This window comes from Urtica dioica, chromosome 8, assembly GCF_054948205.1.
Source record: "Urtica dioica subsp. dioica isolate 48M chromosome 8, U.dioica_male_clone48M_v1_H2, whole genome shotgun sequence".
Lineage (NCBI taxonomy): Eukaryota > Viridiplantae > Streptophyta > Magnoliopsida > Rosales > Urticaceae > Urtica > Urtica dioica.
Window position 1 is genome coordinate 14,026,998 of NC_142763.1, and position 21,631 is coordinate 14,048,628.

General features: G+C 39.0%; 2 protein-coding genes across 3 annotated transcripts; both read right to left on the reverse strand.

Moving 5' to 3' along the window:
* Positions 1-11,348: 11,348 nt before the first annotated feature.
* LOC149388375 (P-loop containing nucleoside triphosphate hydrolases superfamily protein) lies at positions 11,349-14,425 on the reverse strand. 2 transcript variants are annotated; one of them, XM_089621607.1, is made up of 12 exons: positions 14,312-14,425; positions 13,969-14,096; positions 13,844-13,887; positions 13,654-13,731; positions 13,323-13,515; positions 12,790-12,820; positions 12,637-12,695; positions 12,455-12,528; positions 12,109-12,195; positions 11,891-11,952; positions 11,761-11,789; positions 11,349-11,679 (listed from the first exon to the last, which is right to left on the reverse strand). In XM_089621607.1, the coding sequence occupies exons 1-12, from the start codon at positions 14,376-14,378 to the stop codon at positions 11,584-11,586; spliced, it is 948 nt and encodes a 315-aa protein (XP_089477733.1). In that variant the 5' UTR covers positions 14,379-14,425; the 3' UTR covers positions 11,349-11,583. The 2 variants fall into 2 exon arrangements, with proteins under 2 accessions (XP_089477733.1, XP_089477734.1); XM_089621608.1 differs by having other exon boundaries at positions 11,569-11,679; positions 12,109-12,242.
* Positions 14,426-16,773: 2,348 nt separating this feature from the next.
* LOC149388376 (phospholipase A1-Igamma1, chloroplastic-like) lies at positions 16,774-20,523 on the reverse strand. The gene is made up of 2 exons (XM_089624129.1): positions 19,418-20,523; positions 16,774-17,242 (listed from the first exon to the last, which is right to left on the reverse strand). The coding sequence occupies exons 1-2, from the start codon at positions 20,368-20,370 to the stop codon at positions 16,993-16,995; spliced, it is 1,203 nt and encodes a 400-aa protein (XP_089480255.1). The 5' UTR covers positions 20,371-20,523; the 3' UTR covers positions 16,774-16,992.
* Positions 20,524-21,631: the final 1,108 nt, after the last annotated feature.

Sequence of the window (21,631 nt, forward strand, 5' to 3'; positions counted from 1 at the left end):
TGCGAATTAATTGAAGCTGCTCGCAAAAACTCGCGAACCCCGCCTCTGAGAAAGAACCTCGCTCGGCCTGAACTAGCTGAGACTTCGAGTTGAGCTTCGCTCCTCAAGTCAAGTCATTCTCCTCGAGTCGAGCTTCGCTCCTCAAGTCGAGTCATCCTCCTCGAGTCGAGCTTCGCTTCTCGAGTCGAGTTAGTCTCCTCGAGCTGAACTTCGCTCCTCTAGTCGAGTCTCCTCGAGTCGAGCCTTGCTCCTCAAGTTGGGTCATTCTCCTCGAGTCGAGCCTTGCTCCTCAAATCGAACCATTCTCCTCGAGTCGAAATTTGCTCCTCGAGTCGAGCCATCCTCCTCGAGTCGAGCTTCGCTCCTCGAGACAAGTCACTCTCCTCGAATCGAGCTTCGCTCCTCGAGTCGAGTTATCCTCCTCGAGTCGAGCTTCGTTTCTCGAGTCGAGTCAGTCTCCTCGAGTTGAGCTTCGCTCCTCGAGTCAAGTCATTCTCCTCGAGTCGAGCTTCGCTCCTCGAGTCGAGTCATCCTCCTCGAGTCGAGCTTCGCTTCTCGAGTCGAGTCATTTTCCTCGAGTCGAGCTTCGCTCCTCGAGTCGAGCTTCGCTCCTCGAGTCGAGTCAGTCTCCTCGAGTCGAGTCATCCTCCTCGAGTCGAGCTTCGCTTCTCAAGTCGAGTTAGTCTCATCGAGCTGAACTTTGCTCCTCGAGTCGAGTCTCCTCGAGTCGAGCCTTGCTCCTCAAGTTGGGTCATTCTCTTCGAGTCGAGCCTTGCTCCTCAAATTGAATCATTCTCCTCGAGTCGAACTTCGCTCCTCGAGTCGAGTCTCCTCGAGTAGAGCTTTGCTCCTCGAGACAAGTCACTCTCCTCGAGTTGAGCTTCGCTCCACGAGTCGAGTCATCCTCCTCGAGTCGAGCTTCGCTCCTTGAGTCGAGTTATTCTCCTCGAAGTCGAGCTTCGCTCCTTGAGTCGAGTCATTCTCCTCGAGTCAAGCCTCGCTCCTCGAGTTGAGTCACGCTCCTTGAGTCGAGTCTTGCTCCTTGAGTCAAATCATTCTCCTTGAGTCGAGCACTGCTCCTCAAGTCGAGTCACACCCTCCTCGAGTCGAGCCATGCTCCTCGAGTCGAGTCACTCTCCTCGAGTCATCCCTCTCGAGTCGAGAATCACTCATCAAGTCATTCTCCCTGAGTTAAGTCTTGCTCCTCGAATCGAGTTATACTCCTCGAGTCGAGCATCGCTCCTTGAGTGGAGTCATATTCCTTAATGACCGGCCAGTCTCCTTGAGTCGAGTCTAGCCCCTCGAGTTGAGACTTGAGTCGGCTCCCCGAGTCGAGCCTAGCCCCTCGAGTTGAGACTTGAGTCGGCTCCCCGAGTTGAGCTTCGCTCCTTGAGTTGAGACTTGATTCAGTCTCCTCAAGTCGAGCTTCGCTCCTCGAGCCGAGCCTTGAGTCAGTCTCCTCGAGTCGAGCTCCGCTCCTCGAATTGAGCCTTGAGTCAATCTCCTCGAGTCGAGTCCCGCTCCTCGAGCTAGCACCTGGAGCGACGTGAAGAACAGGTTAGCCAAAGCGGAGACCCGCACTCACGTCTGGGGAATAAGGGCCGATCTTCCGAATGTAGACGGGGAAGCGTCACCAGGGTGGGAATGGCGGATGCCCCGTGAGACCGATTTATGCTTGATGCGTGGTCAAACTTTTAGCGTTGATCCCCGAGTAGTCGAAGCCCTCTGGTGCGGCAGAGCCTCCCACCACGTGCCACTCCGTCTTCTCGAAGCATCAGCCCGCAGCATCAACCTCCATCACGGAGACCTCGGAATGAGCACGCCATTGCGGAACGCAAAAGTGCAGTCGCCTTCCAAGCTGGCCGAGATGGACGCCATGATCTTCCCCTAATAGGTCACGATTACACAATCGCCACCCTGCTAGTCACCGTCGAGTCCTATGGACTCCGGATTGATGATATTATCAAACAAAACGCCATCGAAGGTAAACTCGGGCGTAACATTGCCAAAAGATCAATAAGCCGCGACACGCCGGCACGCCTCTACATAAATGCACGCCCCATTTGCGCATGCATATCCCATTTGCTCCGGGGCTAGAGCGACGGACGCAAGCGCGTTTGCCTCGTCCACGTCGAGCTACGTCTCTTATCTGCTTGGATCCTCCTCCACGTGTCGATCACACACTCGTGTCGAGAAAGACGGAAAAGCGAGAAAGAGCACTCGCGATTGTGAGAGTATTCTTTATAATCACAAAGGCTTCGCAACAGTGAAGCTCTGGAAAGTCTATTTTCCTCAAACACCCGGCGGAAACAAATAAAAGTTCAACGCCCGGGGCCTCCCGAGCAATGAACTTGGGGGGCTAATGTTGTCGGTCGTTTTCGGAAAACCCGAGACGCCAAGAAGACACGCCATTCAAAGGGCCGATGGTCAGGCCGGAGGTCCTAAAGAGCGGCGAGCCTTCTCTCACGAGTCGACTGACAAGTCCTCGTGCCAAATCCTCATGCCCCTCGAGTCGAGCCTCGAGTCGTTCCTCGAGTCGAGCCAGGGGTTGCTCCTCGAGTCGAGCCTCGAGTCGGTCTCCTCGAGTCGAGCTTCACTCCTCAAGTCGAGCCTCGAGTTGCTCCTCGAATCGAGTCACTCTCGCCAAGTGGAAACCTTCATATTTCATGTGGCAAGAATGGTGTTCGAAGGCACGCAAGAGCCCGACGAGATGGGCCATGCGCCGCGCGCGCAGCCGCGCCGGCCAACCAAGCGCAGCAGCCCGCGCGCCGCGCCAGACAGGCCGCGCGCCGCGCCAGGCAGACCACGCGCCGCGCGATGACACGCCCGCGCCGCGCATCCGGCGCCGCACATCCAGCGCCGCGCATCGCGCGCCGCGCCTGGTGACCCGCGCGCCGCGCCCCCTGTGCCGCGCGCCGCGCGCCGCGCGTTGTGCGCCGCACTTTGTGCGCCGTGCGCCTCCACTTGATGCCACATGCGTTCCTAGTCCCACATGGACGAAAAAGGAGCCTCCTAAGGCCCCCAAACACCTATAAATACCCCCTCCCATTAAGGGGAAATCTATCCAATAAATCATTTCATCTCCTATCGACACGCTCGATTTCTTACTCACAACTACTTCTCTGGATGCCATATTTGGCCTGAAGTAGTCTCTCTCCTCTCTCTCTCGTTCTCAGAGGTTCCGAAGCACTCACGGGGACTTCCCGGACGTCGCTCCCTCTGACCGAACATTCTCCGGTGCTCGAGCACGCCCCTAGGGTTCTCGACTAGAGTTCCCCTCGCGCGTCTAACACACTAGACACACGCGCGACCTACGCGTCCAGCATTTCCAACTAGGAATCGCCTACGCGTCCGGAATCTCCGCCACAACAAGGAACTCTTGACTTAGAGTCTTCCACGTCTCCAAAAGAGAGAAAACACACATTCTCTCTCGCGCTCACGATCTCCGAAGCCCTGAGACGCCGCCGAGGACTCCTCGCGCCCCGTCTCCTTCGTCGAGCACGCCTCTCCACCAAGGCTCCGCGCCTCATACTGCGTTATATACGCTTGAACTACGTTCTGACCTGATCCCACACACGGGTACGTAGGCAGCCGACAACCAAGGCACGGTCACTCTTCCTCCCCACCCTCTACCTCTCCCGAGAGGCGGGTTGATCGGGGAAAACCCTAGCTCGAGACTATCGAGTTCCCACTCTTGGCCCGAGTGCGATCACTTGGTCCGGCCTTGGATCGAACCGCCCGAGGTTTTAAATAGTTGTTCATTTTTGTGCGACAACATCATTCTCTCCCTCAAGAAATCGACGATCTTCGATATCGGGAACTCCCTAGCTTTAAGAAGTACTACGTTAAGAGACTCGGCATTGTTCGATGTCATAATAGAGTACCTTTTCGATGTCATAATAGAGTACCTTTTTACGCATTTGCAGGACCGAAAAATTTCCACTTCGCTTGTTTCGTCAATTCTTTAAACTTATTTCTCACATTTTGCAGTAAATGGAACATGCAATATCCGTGCTCCGAGTGAGTAAATACCTTTTCGACGGCTATTCCTTTGTTCCTGTCGGACACGATGACTTGATGTTCCCTCTCCCCGATCGCCTCTCTTAACTTCGTCAAGAAGTAAACCCACCCAGATGTGGTCTCCGAATCTCCAACACCGAATGCTAGGGGGAAGATCTGCTCGTTTGCGTCCATCGCGCAGGCCGAAAAGAGAGTACCTTTAAAATAATTCTTCAAAAATGTACCGTCAACGATAATGACAGGACGACACCATTTCCATCCTCGTTTCCATGCGCTAAGAGACATGAAAAAGTTTTTGAAATACCGGCCTTGTACAGTGGTCACAACGTCGAGGGAAGAACCTGGATCTGTTTGCTCTATCATGAACTTCAAAGAAGGTAAATTAGCGAAAGATTCTTCGTCGGTGCCGTATAACAACTCCAACGCCTTCTCTTTGCTTCTCCAAGCTTTTTTATACTTCACGGCCACCCCATAATTCTTCTGCATGTCAGCCATGATGTCTCTCGGCCTATACGGAGACAATGTGGGATCTCTGTATTTGTCCTTCATAAAACTCCCTATCAAAGTACAGGTGGCCTGGGGGTGCGTTCCATTTCTGAACTCCGTCGAACATGTATGAACAGAGTCGAATCTGAAAAGATCAGATGTTATGACATATGTCAACGGCTAAATCGATAAATACGTCACTACTTAATTCTTAAGCCATTTTGCATATAACTAAACTTGTCCCTACTGACTACATACTTCATACATACAGATAAATAAAAATAATCATAAAAAAAAAACCAAGTTTGTAAGTGGCAGAATTAATCACCTCCGAATCTGAAATATGCTCGTGTTCCTCATCCTAACTGCCCGAACAGCCCAAGTGCACGTAGGATCGCGGCAAACACATGGATATACGTTCTAGTAGAGCCTCTGGTCTTGTAACTGAAATGATTTTGAATCGCAAACAAGCTCAAATGCATTTGCAATGCTTTTTTGTTCGCGTACATTCCTCCTTTATAAACAGTTGTCGGGGAATCGATATCAACCACTTCGACGGATCCTTCATCCATACTCGTTGTCAACCCATGCGCTTCAGAAGACGCATCGGATTCACCAGAATAAATGCTCTCACCCGATGTAACGACCCGACTTTTCGGACCGTCTTACTTATCTTGCTTTTTAAACTTTAGAAAATTCTTTAGAAAACTTGGAGGAATATTTTTTTTTTAAAACACGTCGAATCAAGGAGAACTAAAATTTTAAAGATCTTAAAAAGAAACAAAAGTAGTTTTAAAAAATATGAAAATTGCATATCGAACATTTCATGAGAAGTATTTAACCAAAATTGAAATACGAATTTGAAACAAAACATAACAGCAAACGTACTAAAACATAATCCATAATCTAAATCTCAACCAAAATATTAAACTCTTTGAAACTTCGAAATAAATGAAAATAAAAACCTTTAAAAATTATTTCTTAAAAACTCGTAGCGGAAGACTTATTTCGTGAATGGAAACCATGACCCAACCCTCTCGCTATCGACGCCGCTAGTCCGTCCTGCTCAGTTCCTTGCAAGTTGTTTACCTACAACACAGACGTATATTTTTTTTTCGAAAAGATGAGCTTACGCTCAGCGAGAATAATATAAAGCTCACAAAAAAGGGTAATGCAATGCATGAAGCAGTTATTAGTATTTTAAACTAATTGATGACTTAATCTTTCTTTTCTTGTTTCTATCAACTTTTAGTTCGGGGTGCCCCTAGGGTAGTCATACATATTTCAGTGATCACTTTAGAGACAAAGATATGGGGTTGCAAAGCCCACACTTCGCTCAATCTAGCTAATAAACTTATTAGGGCATCGGCCCGAAAAATTTCTCCATTTGAGCCTCGGCCCGAGAAATTCTACATAAGACCTCCGTAGCTCGAGGCGGTATGACTCCCTTGTTTAACTTTATCTTTTCACTTTGAATCTTACGTTACATACTGATATGAGATGAGCATAAAAAATTTTATATATATTCTCATACCAAAAACATGACTAGAATAAAACATATATCTCAAATATACTTTAACATAACACCACATGGCATACAACACATAAATCACAAACTGCTTCAACTAGTCACGCAATCAAATAACAAATCGCATACTCAAACATATAAATCTATAAACAAGTCATATCATGAATAAACACTCATCAAATTTATTTTGAACTAATCTGTGTTGCAGTGAGATTATTCTCACCTGGATATCGAAGGTTACGATCGTAGATCGTCGAAAGAAAAGGGCGCTCAAAACGACTCGGAACCTAATTGGGATAAAAAGCTACCGGGGATCAGCTAAGCAAAGGATTCAAGATATACTGTAGGTTCTGGAAATTTTCAGAAACGACATTCAACGTGAAATTACGAAAATACCCTTGGTTATTAGGGTTTCGGTGAAAAATTAAAACTCTGAGAAAACTTCTGTAAAAAATCCAGTACGTATAAAACATAATATGGATCACTTTTTGTAAAGGCCGCACGACCAAAATAACATTTTAACTATTTATTAAAAATAAAAGAAGCGCTAGAATTTAACTTTAAAATTTTTGTCAAAAACTGTCTGCGTACTTTTTTGAAAATAATCAAAAAATATTCTGTATTTGATAAAAATATTTTTCGATTAAAGGTTTAGATAGAAGACATTTAAACCTAACTTTTCCAAAAAGAATCAACGCAAAACCAAATTTGTTGAATCCACGGTAAGCATTTAAAGTCTGAAAATCGGGAATAGGTCTCAGATCTGTGCACTGATTTGAAAATATTCGGAAAATATTCTGTAATTCATAAAAATATTTTTCGATTAAAGATTCAGATAGAAGAAATATAAACCTAACTTTTCCAAAAAGAATCGATGAAAAATAATTATTTTTGAAGCCAACATAAGCGTATGAAAATCAGCGTTTGGTTAAATCCGAACAATTTTTTTTTTTTTTTATCTAAAACTCAATCAAAAATAAAATCACAAACAATATAGAAGTTAATTTGAGAAATACCACGAAATACATACCAAAAATTCTCAGACGATTGTGAAAAGTAAGTCTTCAACGCTCACAAAACTCAAGAACGAAGAGGGCAAGATCTATTTATTTAGTGGCTAGGGTTTATTTATTTATTTATTTTTTTGAAGAAGGAAAATTATAGAAGGAGAGATTCATGAAGAGAGAAAGTGGAATAGTTAGATAGAGAAGAAAATGATCTCGTGAATCTGGGACTAAAAGACCTTCTTTTCTCTTGGTATATGGAAACAACCTAACCTAAAGACTAAAGACTAGGGAAACCTGCTTTTACTGTTTCTTCCCAAAAATCTCTCCGTGGTATATTTGGATATTTAAAAAAAACAAACAAATATTAAATTTGAAATTAAACTATCAGGCGGAGGTATTAAACGTGTCACGTGTACATATATAAAAAAGCATAACTAACTACCCACAAAATCTCTTCCTTTATACACATAAAATATTCTAACCTATCATTTATGCATATATATATATATATATATATATATATATATATTGTGCAATATGTAGATAAGTATTATGATTATGATTTAAAACAAACTTTCACCTAACATCTTTTTCTTGAATTTATATCTCCGACTAAACTATCAGAACATAATTTTTAAAACTCGAATATTAAAAGAAATACTTTGTACATTAACTTTATTTTAGACGTACCTGATATATATATATATATATATATATATATATATATATATATATATATATTTCTTCACTTACATACATATATGTGATATAAAAATCACACTTTAAGAAAAAAAAAGATTTATATATTAAATTATAAAAGTTTTAACGTTCTTTATTAGGTTTGAATTTTTTTTTTTTTGGGTTTCACACCCGATTCATCACCTTCATCGCTGCCGCGCTCATTACCCATCTCATGTAAGGCTGGAGTGGAGTCTTCTAGGAGTTGGTCTTCTCGAGGTGGTTCGACTGCAACTCGTTCTTGTGGAGTTGGGAGTTCTGCAGGTTCAGCTTTTGCACAACCACTCTCGACTGTGTTCGGAGTTGAACCCACACGCGCAGTGTCATTTTCTTCGCCCAAAGGTAAAATATCCAAAACCAGGGAGAATTTCCTTGTATCCGATTTCTGTTTCCGAATGTGCAAATAACAAGCCAAACTCATGTCAGAGTCAATCGTTACAGGTTTTACCGCTCCTTCAGTTTTGTATTTAACATTCAACCTATGTATTTCTGGATTCAACTTCCCCTCTGAACCCACAAACAATAATTTCATAAAATCTTCGTAGTTTATCGTCGGCGGTATAAGCAATGCATGTGTAACACCGGCTTGGTAATAGTCGTCTCTGAGCCATACACCGTTATGCTTGACGAACGTAAAAATATCTCCTTTCATAACTGCACATCAAAAATCTGAAACACGACATGTCACTAAACGAATACATGCAGATTTCACTAATTAGGTAACATGTCCCTAAGTCTTCAAATCATTGACTCAAGTATATATCACTAATCAAATAACAATGTCACTGCATCTTCAAATAGTTTCTTGTACATGTCACTAATAAACTTACATGTCATTACATCTTCAAATAATTCCCTCTTGTACATGTTACTAATATATACTGATGTCACTAATCAATAAACATGTCACTAAACCTAAAACAATTAACTACATGCACATGTCACTAATATATTATGATTTCACTAATCACCTACCCCGACACACTAACATGTCACTAATAAAGAAACACACAAAATCAATTATACGTGTCGTTCACCATAAATCTGCTACAGACCTCATCACGGGACTGCGCCCTCGACGGACCTGATCAATTATACGCCACGACTCGAAGTTTGCAGATCCTCGACCTAGGGGAACAAAGGTTTGCAGATTCAGAGGATACGACGACGGACCTATTATGGCAGCGATGACTCCGGTCGAGAAGGGAACCTGGAGTGAGAGAGAGAGAGATCCACAACAGCGATGATTCCGAGAGGAAGAGAGATGATTACGTGGACTGACAGGAAAATCGAACACTCGGAGCGAGAAGGGAAGCAGGGCTGGACTGCGAGAGAAAGAGATCCACCACCGAGACGTGATTCCGAGAGAGAAGGGAAGCTTTGCTGGACTGAGATGTGAGCTGGGAAAAAAATTAGGGTGAGATAGGCTGAGCGAACGGGGTAAACAAAGAGAAAAGAGATAGGTTGCTAAGGGTATAATAGGTAAAAGTTTATTATCTCTCATTTGACTTAGGGTATGGTTTTTTTGACTACTCTTAGTTTGGTAAATATTTGAAAAAAATAGGAAATTGGAAATCTCCCTTAATTTACTCTTAGATAAGAAAATCACCCAAAAAAAACACTTAATTTTCAACTTTCTCTATAACATGAAAAATGCCCCTGTGTAAATTAGGCCAGACAATTTTGTCCAATTAGAGTGTTGGGCCTCATTCAAGCACGATTTAACCAAAACAAAAAACAATTCCAGTGAAAATGGTAGTGCCTTTAAAAATAAAAATAAAACTAACCGTGTTTAAAAATTTTAGTAAAATTTGTTGTAACTAGCCAAATTTATCATTTTTATTGGGGGAATAGCCCAGGTTTTATTTTATTAAACAAATAGCCCAAATTTTCGGCTCAGACCAAACGCCATTCGTAAATTCGCGAATAAGTTAATTTAATTAACCTACTGGAGTGAGTTAGGTTAATTAATTAACTTATTGAGTGAATATTAGTTTAGGTTCTGAATTTTTTGTGAGTAAAGTTAATTTACTAAATGATTGAATTCGGAATTAGGTTAATTAATTGAATGCTTTGAATATCAATTGACTTAAGTTATGATTTTTGTAATTTTTTTGTGAATTTCAAATCCTTCACGAATCAGTTAATTAATTAACCTAACTGTAGGTTAATTAAATTAACCGATTCGCGAATATACAAAGTTCCTCTCCTCAATATCCTCCATCGTCGCCAATTTCCTCTCTGCCGCCGTTCCTCTCCCTCCGCTGATTTTCGAGTCAATCTAAGCCGTCGATTCTCCGAGCATCGCCGCCGCCGGAGCTCGACGGAATCGACGTCGTCTATGGCGGATCTCGCCGGCGACGTTAGGGATCAGCAACGAGGATGGACGACGATTGGCGACGACACGGCGGCGTGAAGTGGATCGGTGACGTGAAATGGACGAAGAAGAGAATGAATTTAGATTTAGGTTTTGAGAAAATTGAGGTTTGCTCTTATATATGAGGGTAATTTAGGTAGTGAAATATTAATTGAGCTATTAACTTAATTTATTCAAACTTGAGCTATTCTCCTAATATTGGTGGGTTGATTGGGCTAGTATGCTCACTCTCCCGAGACTGTGGACGATAAAGCTATACCCTATACCACGTTATAAAAAAATAAATATAAATAAACATATCTTGTTTAATCCAAAACTCAAAATGTTATTTTCGATGTTGTTTCGAACTTTTTGATTTACGAAAAATAGAATGCATTTTTTTAAAAAGAACAATTGATATGCCGTTTTCAAATACCGTTTTCCATGATTAATTGATATGTCAATGGAAAACCGAACGTAAATATTGTTGCAGAATATATTAAAACTAAAACTATCTAAATATATACATATTGTAAACTTAGAATTTATGCACATATATTTTACACAAATTGCTGCACATTTAAAAACACCATCATGCAACTTTCCCATTTCTCAATTTCAATTTTGTGTTTATATCATTTTGTCGTTTAGATGGAGCTAGATTAGAGATCTAATGGATCAACGCAATCAATCTTAAAATAAAAATATTCAAATTAATTTGTCACCATTTTTGATATTTTATTCTAACATGAAAACACTCCAATAAAAAAATTAAAAACAAAAACAAAAAAAATCGGTGCTCTGAGTCTTGCACAAGATATGTTTGTTCAATTCATTCGGTTGATATCATTTTGACATTCCGCAATTGTCATTGACTTGAGTCGAGCATAAATTACCATTTCACATATCTAAGCTCTCCTTCATTTAACTAATTATGTTCATGTTGTATGTGACTAAGCCAAGCTAACACATTATATTGATTGATCCAACTATCATTATACCTCGCAGTCCAGTATAAACATGAAATAACATATCTCACTATGATATTCTATTATTGTGAATCATGAAATCTGCTACAACTAAAATCATCATGTTCCCAATGATTTGTTCGCCCGATTAAGACTCACTCATCGGTCACACTCACATCAAAGAAAATGACTAGGCATGCGTAAAAAAAAAAAAAAAAAAAAAAAAAAAAAAAAAAAAAAAAAAAAAGCTCAATGTATATCTCCTTGCATGTCGAATAAGCCGTCAAAGACAATGCTAAGATTGAAAAGTCAACATCATTGCATAGGCTAGACGCTTCGGTCAAAGCCAAACATCTCCTTGAAGATGTGGTTAGATAGATCTTTATTTTGAAGAAAATAAAGAAGGGTATAAATAACAAGCTCACTAGTGCCTGAGTTAATTAACACAAGCACATTATTATAGCTACAGACAGACAAGTTTCACTCAGCGAAGTCGACTGACTTGATCACTAAGTCAGCGTTGGCATTTGAATATTTCTGTATAAGCTCCGCATTAGGTCGATCGTTGTACTCTATCTGTAAAAACATCGAACCGTTCACATGTTTTTTTTTCTCTAGCAAAAACGACTCTGTTGAGCTAATGAATTACAAACTTACCCGCCATTTGGCAACGTCCGGAGGTTTTCCTTCAAGGCAAAAGATGCAAAATGAATAGTTATAAAATCATTATAGTCTATGATACTCTAAAAAAAAAAATTAAGGCTTAAAGTCAAGGACTAATAGATACCTGTTACGATGTGCCTCCTTAGGACTCGTTGCATAGATTTGTCAATGTCAATATCAATAAACCTAAAAACACGAAGAAGAAAAAAATCAAAATTGAAATGTTCAACCAACCCGCTATGTTCGAATGTATCAATCAGTATAGTACTCTTTTTAAATAAATAAAGGTAAAGAACTATGTTCAGCTTTGAAGCTCTAAAGAAACGCAAAATCTTATCTTACCATTTCTCATCGAAGATCGAAGATATTTCCTTCCACGTTCCATCATCCAAAAGTAAATAATTTCCTTCCACGATAACAAGTTTGTGACTGAATTTATAAGATTAAAGACTTTGAGTTGCAGGTCGTAAATTGATCTGATCCAACATGCAATTTCTGTTTATTGGTTCAGATTATCATGCTTAGATTAAAAAATCAAAAAACAAAAACAATTATCATTAGGATTCTGCACAAAAGCGCAGTCACTCTTTGACTGTTGCAGTTGAATATCAACACTCAACAGGCTTGGTGTAACAATCATAATTACAGCGACAGATAAACGTAAATATAAAAGACAAAGCTTACTTACTGATCGCTGATTAGTATGTCATCTTCTACCGGATCTCCAACACCGTGGTCAAATGACGGTGCAGAAACAGTCCCCTGAAAAACCCTTTCTTTGAGCATCCGGATCAGTAAAAAAGTCGCATATTATGATATTATCCCCTAAATCCAGTTTAAAATCTACGTAAATTCTCTCAAAAGAATCACCTGGTTCCTAAGCTTCTTCAGACAGGATAGTAGTAGCTCAGGGTTAAATGTCCACGGAGCTTGAATCATCCAAATCCGGAAAAAAGATTAAAACTTCGATGGTCACAAGGTCTAAAGTCAAAATAATATCCATACCGTACTCGAAAATCTTACCTCCCCTTCTTGCATGGGCTTCCTCTGGATCCTGGAAGCAAGAGAACGAAACCATTTTTAAATTCAATGTACATTTTTCCAGGGACGGAGCTAGACTCATTAGTGAGAGGGAGCTAATATGAATAAATAAATAATAGCAAAAAAAAAAAAAAAAAAAAAAAAAGAGTAGAGGTCCCCCTAGATCCATGAATTTGTCTAAAATCAGTGAAATAGTCAAAATCTGCAAGTAACATGTATCAATACTCTGTGATTAAATGTTTTGAACTTGATAAATTGCTTGTATAAATCATCAAAAAATTTAATGACATTAAAAAAGATAAAAATAAAAATTTGAGGAAATTTGAAACTTTGGCTATTTTGTTAATCAATTAATTTTAAACGGTTATTTTGTATAATTTTTCCATTAACCAGATAAGAATGTATCGAAGTAAGTTAAACCTCCATTGAATCCATTGTTAATCAATTAGTTTCAAATGGCTATTTTGTATAATTTTTCCGTTTATCAAATAAGAATGTATCGAAGTAAGTTCAACCTCCATTGAATCCAGTTGGGAACGATAAAGATGGAACCCATCCATGGGAAGGAACGCGGCGATATCTTGAGGCTCAACTTGTGAACCCGACGGAGCAGCGTTTTGTGAGTAGAGCTTGTTTATTCGCAGCACTACTTCAGATGCTATTGTGCTCTTCCCAGAACCCGGTGGACCAGCCAAACCAACTATGTATCTGCATCAGAATCCCCAAGTATTACCAAATTCAATTCTAATATTCAGCAACCCAATATGTGATAGTGGGATTGAGTAACAAGCACAAAATCTTATATAGAACCCAAGTCTATTCCTGTAATGGGAAGCTATAACTTACCTTAATCCAGAACTAGATGAGCCTTTTGCTTTTGGAAGAAGATGCAAGGCTAAGGCGTCATATATTTCATCTACAGAACTACAATGACAGATAGAATCAGAAAAATAAATATATATTAGAAATAAACATCATATTTTTTTCCAAGCTCAGTGGTTATTTAAATAATGAAAAAAAAAAATTGAGTTCTTACCCGCCTTTTACCACAAAAACTTCCTTCTTTTGACAACACCTAATCTGTGGCAAGAAAAGAGGTGTATCAACATAAATTAAATTTGATTCCTGAATATAAAAAGGTTTGAATTGCAAACTAAATACCTTTGTGGAGTGATTCTTCCAAATTTGATGTGAAGTCTTTAAAGTTAAAGGTTGAGCCAATCTTTTGGCTTGAGAGTTTGAGAAGCAATTCCTTTGAAAGTTAATAGCCCTTTTCAGGACCAATAACTCTGCATATACATTGATCAGTGTATGAAGAATTTGGTTATTATATATTCACCACAGTAAAATGCTATATAACACCAACTGATCTTAAACTGTTTCGAAATAAAACCAAGGAAAGATTCGCAGTTTTAAGGGAGAAACAGAGAATCAAAGGGCTGGGAAGAGAAAAACGCTGTATCGTTTAGTTCTAAAGTTTGGAGGATTAAAAAGGAAAGCGAACCTGACGAAGAAGCGCAAAAATAGCTATTTCTGGTCGCCGGAGACAGAGAGATCTCCATGGTCATCATCGAAATGGAATTTGATTTTGTTATGATTACCTCTTATTATTTTGTGTGTATTGCGGCGGGTTGATTTTTATATGTACTTGATAGGAAGCTGACGTGTACATGTACTACCCCAGTAAAATACGATTTATGGCTAATTTTGAAGATCGTTGACTTCGAATCTAGAAGACTTTTGACTCAAAAGTAGAAGTGTAGAACTACTTCTTCGAGGTGGGTTAGACGGTTTAGCCGGGTTACCACAAACGGGTCAACTAGCTATCCAACGAGAGAAACCTTCAACTTAGGTGGGGATTTGGAAGCAGATATCTAAAAAAAAAAAAAAAATTGGATTTTTTTTTTTTTTTTTTTATCAAAATAAACCAAAATCATAATTAAGGCATTCATGTAAGGAGGGAGAAATTGCTGTTGTTCAATTTTACCTTCATTAGATTTGCTGCCTTTTTAATTTAACAAGCAGTGTGTTTGCGCATTGTTGTGAAATAATTAATATATTTTAATTTGGATTGAAATATATAGAGACATGTCAAAAAATATTTAAGTTTGTAAAAAATGTATTTAAAGTTTTTTTTAAGACATTTTATCTTTTTTATTAAAAAAAAAAAAATCGGTATGAATGAACAAAACTGTGTTTAGGGTCTAATCTCTTAGTTTTTTCTTAAAAAAAAAAAAAAATCAAAAAAAATAGAGGGGATTATATACTATAATGTTTCCCCCTCTCTCATGAAATTCGATCTCCCTCTTTCTCTCGTCACGCTCGTTCTCCCTCTTTCTCTCTCAACTCCTCATCGATCTATCACACGCCGTTATCGGCATTCTCACTTTATTTGCCTATCTATTTTTTATTGACGGCCTCCAAGAATCTAGAACTATTATATGTCACAGTATACGTCATCCTGGCTTCTCGGACAGGAGTCCCACGGAAGGAACGGCTTCCGCACGTGAAGTGGGCTCGCAGAAGTGCCGTCTGCCGCGTGGCACGGAAATGGCAGTTTTCTTCCGCGTGGCACACGGAAATGGAAGAGGCTGTCGGAAGGCATATTGCCGTTGGATTGACTGAGGATGTGTGTGTGTGTGTGTGTAACGTATATATATGGCTCTTTGTTGTGTGTGTACTGTGTACTATGTAACTTATATATAGGCCAAAAAGTTTTAAATGGTTAACAATTTAGTCCATTTTCTTTTGTGTGTACTGCTGGTTTTGTGTATATGTTAACTTCATATTAACGTATACATATAATATGGTTGGTTTTGTGTGTGTATGTGTACTGGTGCTACAAAAAGTTGTACGCACATTAAAATGAAAAGAGGCAGTGGGTCTCAAACTGACTTCTTGTTATATGAGTGATGTTTTTTTTTAATTAAATCTCAGCCATTGGATCTACAACAATCTATTCATATAAATTATATACTTAAGTTTATAATTTTTTTATTATATAGTTAAGTTTATATTCTATTTTTTTGTTGTATAGTTAGTTTTAAAATTTTTTATTACATAATTAAGTTTTTCATCTAATTTTTGTTATATAGCTTAGTTTATGTAATTTTGATTATATAGTTAAGTTTTTAAAATTTTCATTATATAATTCAATTTACATATTAGTATTTTTTTTAAAAATTTAACAGTTTAGTCCATTTCATTAATCCATATTTCCATTAAGGTTAACGGAAATTTCATTTCCAATAAGCAATGGAAGGCATCAATTAGCCTAATGAAAATACTATTTCCAATAAGCAATGGAATGTGGCTTATTGGAAATGGTATTTCCATTTCCTTCCAATAGCCACCTTGAATATACATGCTCTTTATTGTCACATCTCCATCGAACTAGGATTATGCATCATTGTCGCGTCTCTTGTTCTCCGCGTCGACTATCTCCACCGGTACTAAGATTGGTGTTTTAGATCCCGATCTCATGTTATTGACATTTTTTGTAACAAATTAAATTTTCTTTGATAGTATTCATGGTTAATTACGAGAAATTGTCTAATATTGAGTTTAAAAGAATTTTCAGGTCTACTTTTGAAGTAAGTATGAAGTTTGAACGTTTTTGTCAGAATCTATTAAACGTGACTTTAAATCGGTGTATGTTTGAAAATTTCATGACATACTTGTCATCAAATTAAGCCATGTTGCCCCAAGGATGCATGTTAAATTGGTCGAGGTACTAGATAAGCTTAATGAAGGTCATTTTTGGAATTTTTACTTGGATGGAGCCAAGGATGAGGACGTTGCAGAAAAAATAAATTGATAATGTTATGGAAGATAATTGATCACTAAGGATCTTCCGCTACTAAAGGGCATTATAGTGGAAGATCATTATGGCCTTGACACCACGCCAATATCTAAGAGCGATGGGGTTCAGATTTCAACCCCCCTCAAAATGACCCTCATGAGCTGGTGTTTAAATTTCTTTGGAGATTAAAGATTTTCGGGAGACTCGACAAATGCCCAAAAATAGGAAGCGTTGATTATCACTGCATTTATTAGTGGTGGGTGGTTTAATATCCCTAATTTTAATCACAACTCACAAGTAGTCGGATCATTAAATTTTTATAATGAGAAATTTATACATGGTAGAAATATACCAAACTAATTAATAAATCAATAGGAAAATAATCATCGATGATCAGGTGTATGGAGACCAATTTCCTTGAGGTGATGATGTATGTCTAAAGGGTGATCTTCCAATTTTTGACGCTCAGGTTGACTCCAACGGCCATCGGTGTTCCTAATCAAGCCCTTGTTCTCGTGTTGCCTCCAAAATGGTGGGACCATATAATGATCTTTCAAAAAATCTGAACCCTTATTCACTAGCGCTGGGTCTCTTCCACTTGATAGTACAAATCCGTGTCCTCTTCCATGATAACTACACATATGATCGGATCAGCCACGAAACAATTAAATTTAGTGGCAAGGAAAAACAGAATTAATATATCGTAATAATCATCCATATACTAGACATGTAAATGTTCCTCTTAATTTAAAAGACGCTTTTCTTAAAGGCGTTACAAAATGTCGATATTAGCTAAATTTGAATAAAATAATCTTACACTTACATTAGTAAAACCGATGAATTACATAGCGTCACGTGGAGGTTTTTTTTTTTTTTTTTTTTTTTTTTCAAATGTCGTGAATCGCTTTTAATTTAGGTCAATTGTCTACTAGCTAGCGCTATGGTCATATAGTTCACCGTAAATGCATATATAATTGATATCCATACTTCCAACTTCGCTTAAGGAGCTAACACGTGGCAACACTAATAGTCATATTTGAATTTGAACACCTATGAGGTGCCAAATTTAAACGTGTCACTAAAAATATATATATATATATTTTTTTATAAAATTATACAAAATAGTCATTTGAAACTTATTTATTAACAAAATAGTCAAAGTTTCAACTTTTCAGCAAATGAACCAAATTCACGTTTTCCAAATTTTTTTGACAACTAAGATTAAAAATTTTGACGATTATTATAAGTAATTTATCACTTTCAAAAAAATTAATATTGGTGTCAAAAAAATTTTGAAACTAGATTGCTGCACATTTTTTGCTATTTCACTAAATTAAGGCAAACTTTAACTATTTTATAAATTCATAACTTTAAATTGGCTATTTAGCTACGTCACCCTATTTTTTTTTTATCCGCATCATATTTTAGAAAAATATAAAATAAATACTCTAATGTGAATAACACTTATAGTTGTTCAAAATGATCATATTTTATCACTTTCTTGTGTCTGCTTATTGAATTGTAGTATGTTTTATTGTTTTATATTGAATATTTTGTATTAAAATTTAAAATAATAAGATATTGAGGATTGATTCTTTTGCATAGTACACTTTGGTTAACTTTTTTGGTGGGTCCTAATTATTTTCAATCCAAAAGCGACTCGAGTAATATCTCATTCACCGCACCTAATTATACCTATTGTGTAGAATTATCGTCCAGAACATACTGCATTACTGCTGTAGATAGACAAATAATTCTTTTAAGCTATATATAAAACATACTCAGTTGATAATTTTACATTTGCATACTGTGTTTTCTTATTATTACTCTCTTAACTTTAAATATACCCCATAATTTGTCCTTCGATCTACCTTTCCCTTCACAAATTTGTATAAGACTTGCAAAATACAATAATATATTCTTGTGTTCTTTGAAACTTTTACATTTCTTACTAAAATGCTGATTTCAAAAGCTTAATTGTATTGTTTATATGTTGCGTTCTACAATTTGCATGGAATTGGAAACAGACAACGTTTTTTTTTTTTTTAAATTATTCGCCAATGACAGTTGTTACCAGTAATCCAATTTAAGTATTTGTTAGGTGAGCTAGGGGTAGGTGTCTTATATTTTGACAAATACAGCTTGTGACTCAAGTGGATATAATTTTATATATCAAGAAAGAAAAAAAAGATACGAGACTTTTTTATATGTGCTGTGATTGGATGCTCAGTGTTAATTACCCCCAACAAATAGTCTGAGGTTATATTTTTCTTAATTTCTGAATATATACTATAGACTATCTAAGGAGAATGAGTTTGATATATGTATTTGTGCTATTCTACCCGAATTCTAATGAAAAGTCTCGAGTTATCTTAAAAAAAAATAATAATAATAACGAGAAGGATAACAATAGCACTTGACATCAGCTCGAGTATCGTTTACGCTTTCATTTGTTCATTATTATATTTTTGTTTTTGTTTGAACAACATACATGACTAAACGTGACAGCCATGATATCTGTATATACTATTTTTGTCGGTGACTCAATATCTTAGAGCATCATGTTGTTTTGTATTATTTCTCAGTTTTAGCATCGATCGGTGTATTCTCCTAAGCTCTACCATTGTTTTTTTAATGACTATATGTACACAGTTTTCAAGATAGATGATAAGCTTTTAGTATATATAAATGAAAAACATACTCCATGATCTTCTTTTTTCATGTAAAGACTCAAAACGTTAGTAAAATATGTTGACACTCGTGAACTCTTACTCCGAGAGAGAGAGAGAGAGAGAGAGATTTACTGACCCGTCAATGAGGTGCAAAAGAGCCTCCAAATTATGTGAGCTAGAAGGGTCAACAGTGTCCTTCAAAAACGGTGAGTTTTTGTGATCTAACTCCAACGAAACTCCCACGTGCGAGTAACTCCACGGCAGACCCTCCGCGAGCTTCATCACCCTCGCCGGCACGTGCTCGTTAAAAACCAGCCCCGGCGACTTCGGAACCACGTCATGAACGTTCAAAACCCTAAGCACCTTCACGCCAAGACCCTCGATCCTCTTCCTAAACCTCACGTTCCCGACACGTGGCCCGGAGAAGGAGAAAACCGTCACCGGAATAACCCCCATATTCAGCCTCATCTCCGCCACGTCATACGCGCTCAGCATGGCCAGCGCCGAGCCGAGCGAGTGGCCGGTGAAAGTCAGGCTCAGATCCTCCCCGGAATATTCCTCCACGAGCCTCTTCACCTCGGCCAAAACCTGCTCTCTGGCCGAGTACTTGCAGAACCCACAGGCCTCGTCTTTGTCAGTGTAGAGGTCGAGAAACCCCGACTCGATCTTCACGCTCCGGTCGGGGTTTCCCGGCACGGGCTTGAGGTAGTCCATGAGGTCCGCGATCCACTCGAGCCTCGTCACCGTTCCGCGCCACGCGACGGTGATGTCTCGGCGTCCGAGGAAAGCCGAGGCTTCGTCGGTGGAGACCGCCACGTATCCGATCCAGTTCGCGCTTCGGCTCCACACTTTTGGCCAGCGAGACTTCTTGAAGAAGTTCGGGAGGCTTATGTTCGACGTGGCATAGAGGTACCGAGTGACGTCATAGGAGGCTTCGGCTGAGGGGGTTTCTAGGGCTTGGAAGAATTCGCGGCGGTGGAATCGGCAGCTTCCGCAGTATTTCGAGAACGGGTCGAAGTCGAAGGCGTCGTAGCAGGCTTGAGCCAGCTCGCCGTATCGGATGAGCTCCGATCGGAGGATCGGGTCCATTACCGGGTCGGTCAGCCCGGCCCAGTCCTCGCTGCCGTGGATTTCCCGCCACGAATCTGATAAAGTTCGGCGCTTTTCCGGTGTTAGCGATGACGTGTTATTGTTTGTTGTTGAGGCGACTCTGCATTTAGTGGCTGAGAGTCGTTTGTGGGGCGTTTTGCATGAGTCGGTGTTTTGGATCAGTGAGAGAAGGGCTGAGTTGGGATTGAGCATGGAAATGGCCATTTTTTTTTCCTAGAGAGAAACCCGGAAGATGTCAATGATGGGAAAAAGAATGTTCATTGAATTTGAGGGTAAGACGTATTAAATTTTTCTGGTACGGGAGAGTTACGAGTAATTTTGTAATGCCATGTGATAATATGGTAGGGGAGTAATTGGACGATATATATATATATATATATATATATATATATATATATTTATTGAATCCCACACCAAATGCGAATAAATCATAGTCCAACTAAAATGTCATTATATATATATATATATATATATATATATATATATATTTTAGTTGGACTATGATTCATTCGCATTTGGTGTGGGATTCATTCATTGGTGGAAAGAATACAATAAAACTCAGACTTGGATATCTGTTAAACATTATCTTGCAAAGTAGTCATTTCTTCGGACATCAATTGCAATTGCCAAGTAACATCAATTAGATGGCTTGTAAAACGTGACGGTTTCAAATGCCAACGAAAATTCGGAAGGAATTTCGCTGCCAAGAGGCTTTTATAACTTCTCATGCTCGAATTTCGGCGCTGATTGCCGAACCCCGACTTAAAAAGGTTTAAACCGGGCCTAATAAATCCTAAATCTAAATTCTTTATAACGTAATAAATATATTTTTTTAATCAAAACGACAATATCTTTTAAAATCAACTATATCTTCAGACTTCATAAATATATTATAATTTAAGTGTGAAAACTACACTTCTAATATTTAAAAACATAAATTATAAACAAAAGTGAATATTTTTTAAATAAGGCTCGGACCGAGTTCCGAATTTCGCCTTTTTGAGAGTCGTGGCTAATCTATAATCTCAAATAATGAGCGCGGGAATAAGCCCGTTCTAATGAATAGATGAAAATAGAAACAACCACGACAACTCGCGGCTGTTTCATCTAATGTCGCGGCTATTTAGCCACGACTTGTCGTGGCTATTCCTGAGAATAAAAATTGTGGCTGTTGCCACTATTTGTTGTAGTGTAAAGGGATCGATTTAGCCTAACCATTTTTCAAAAATCGCTAGTCCGG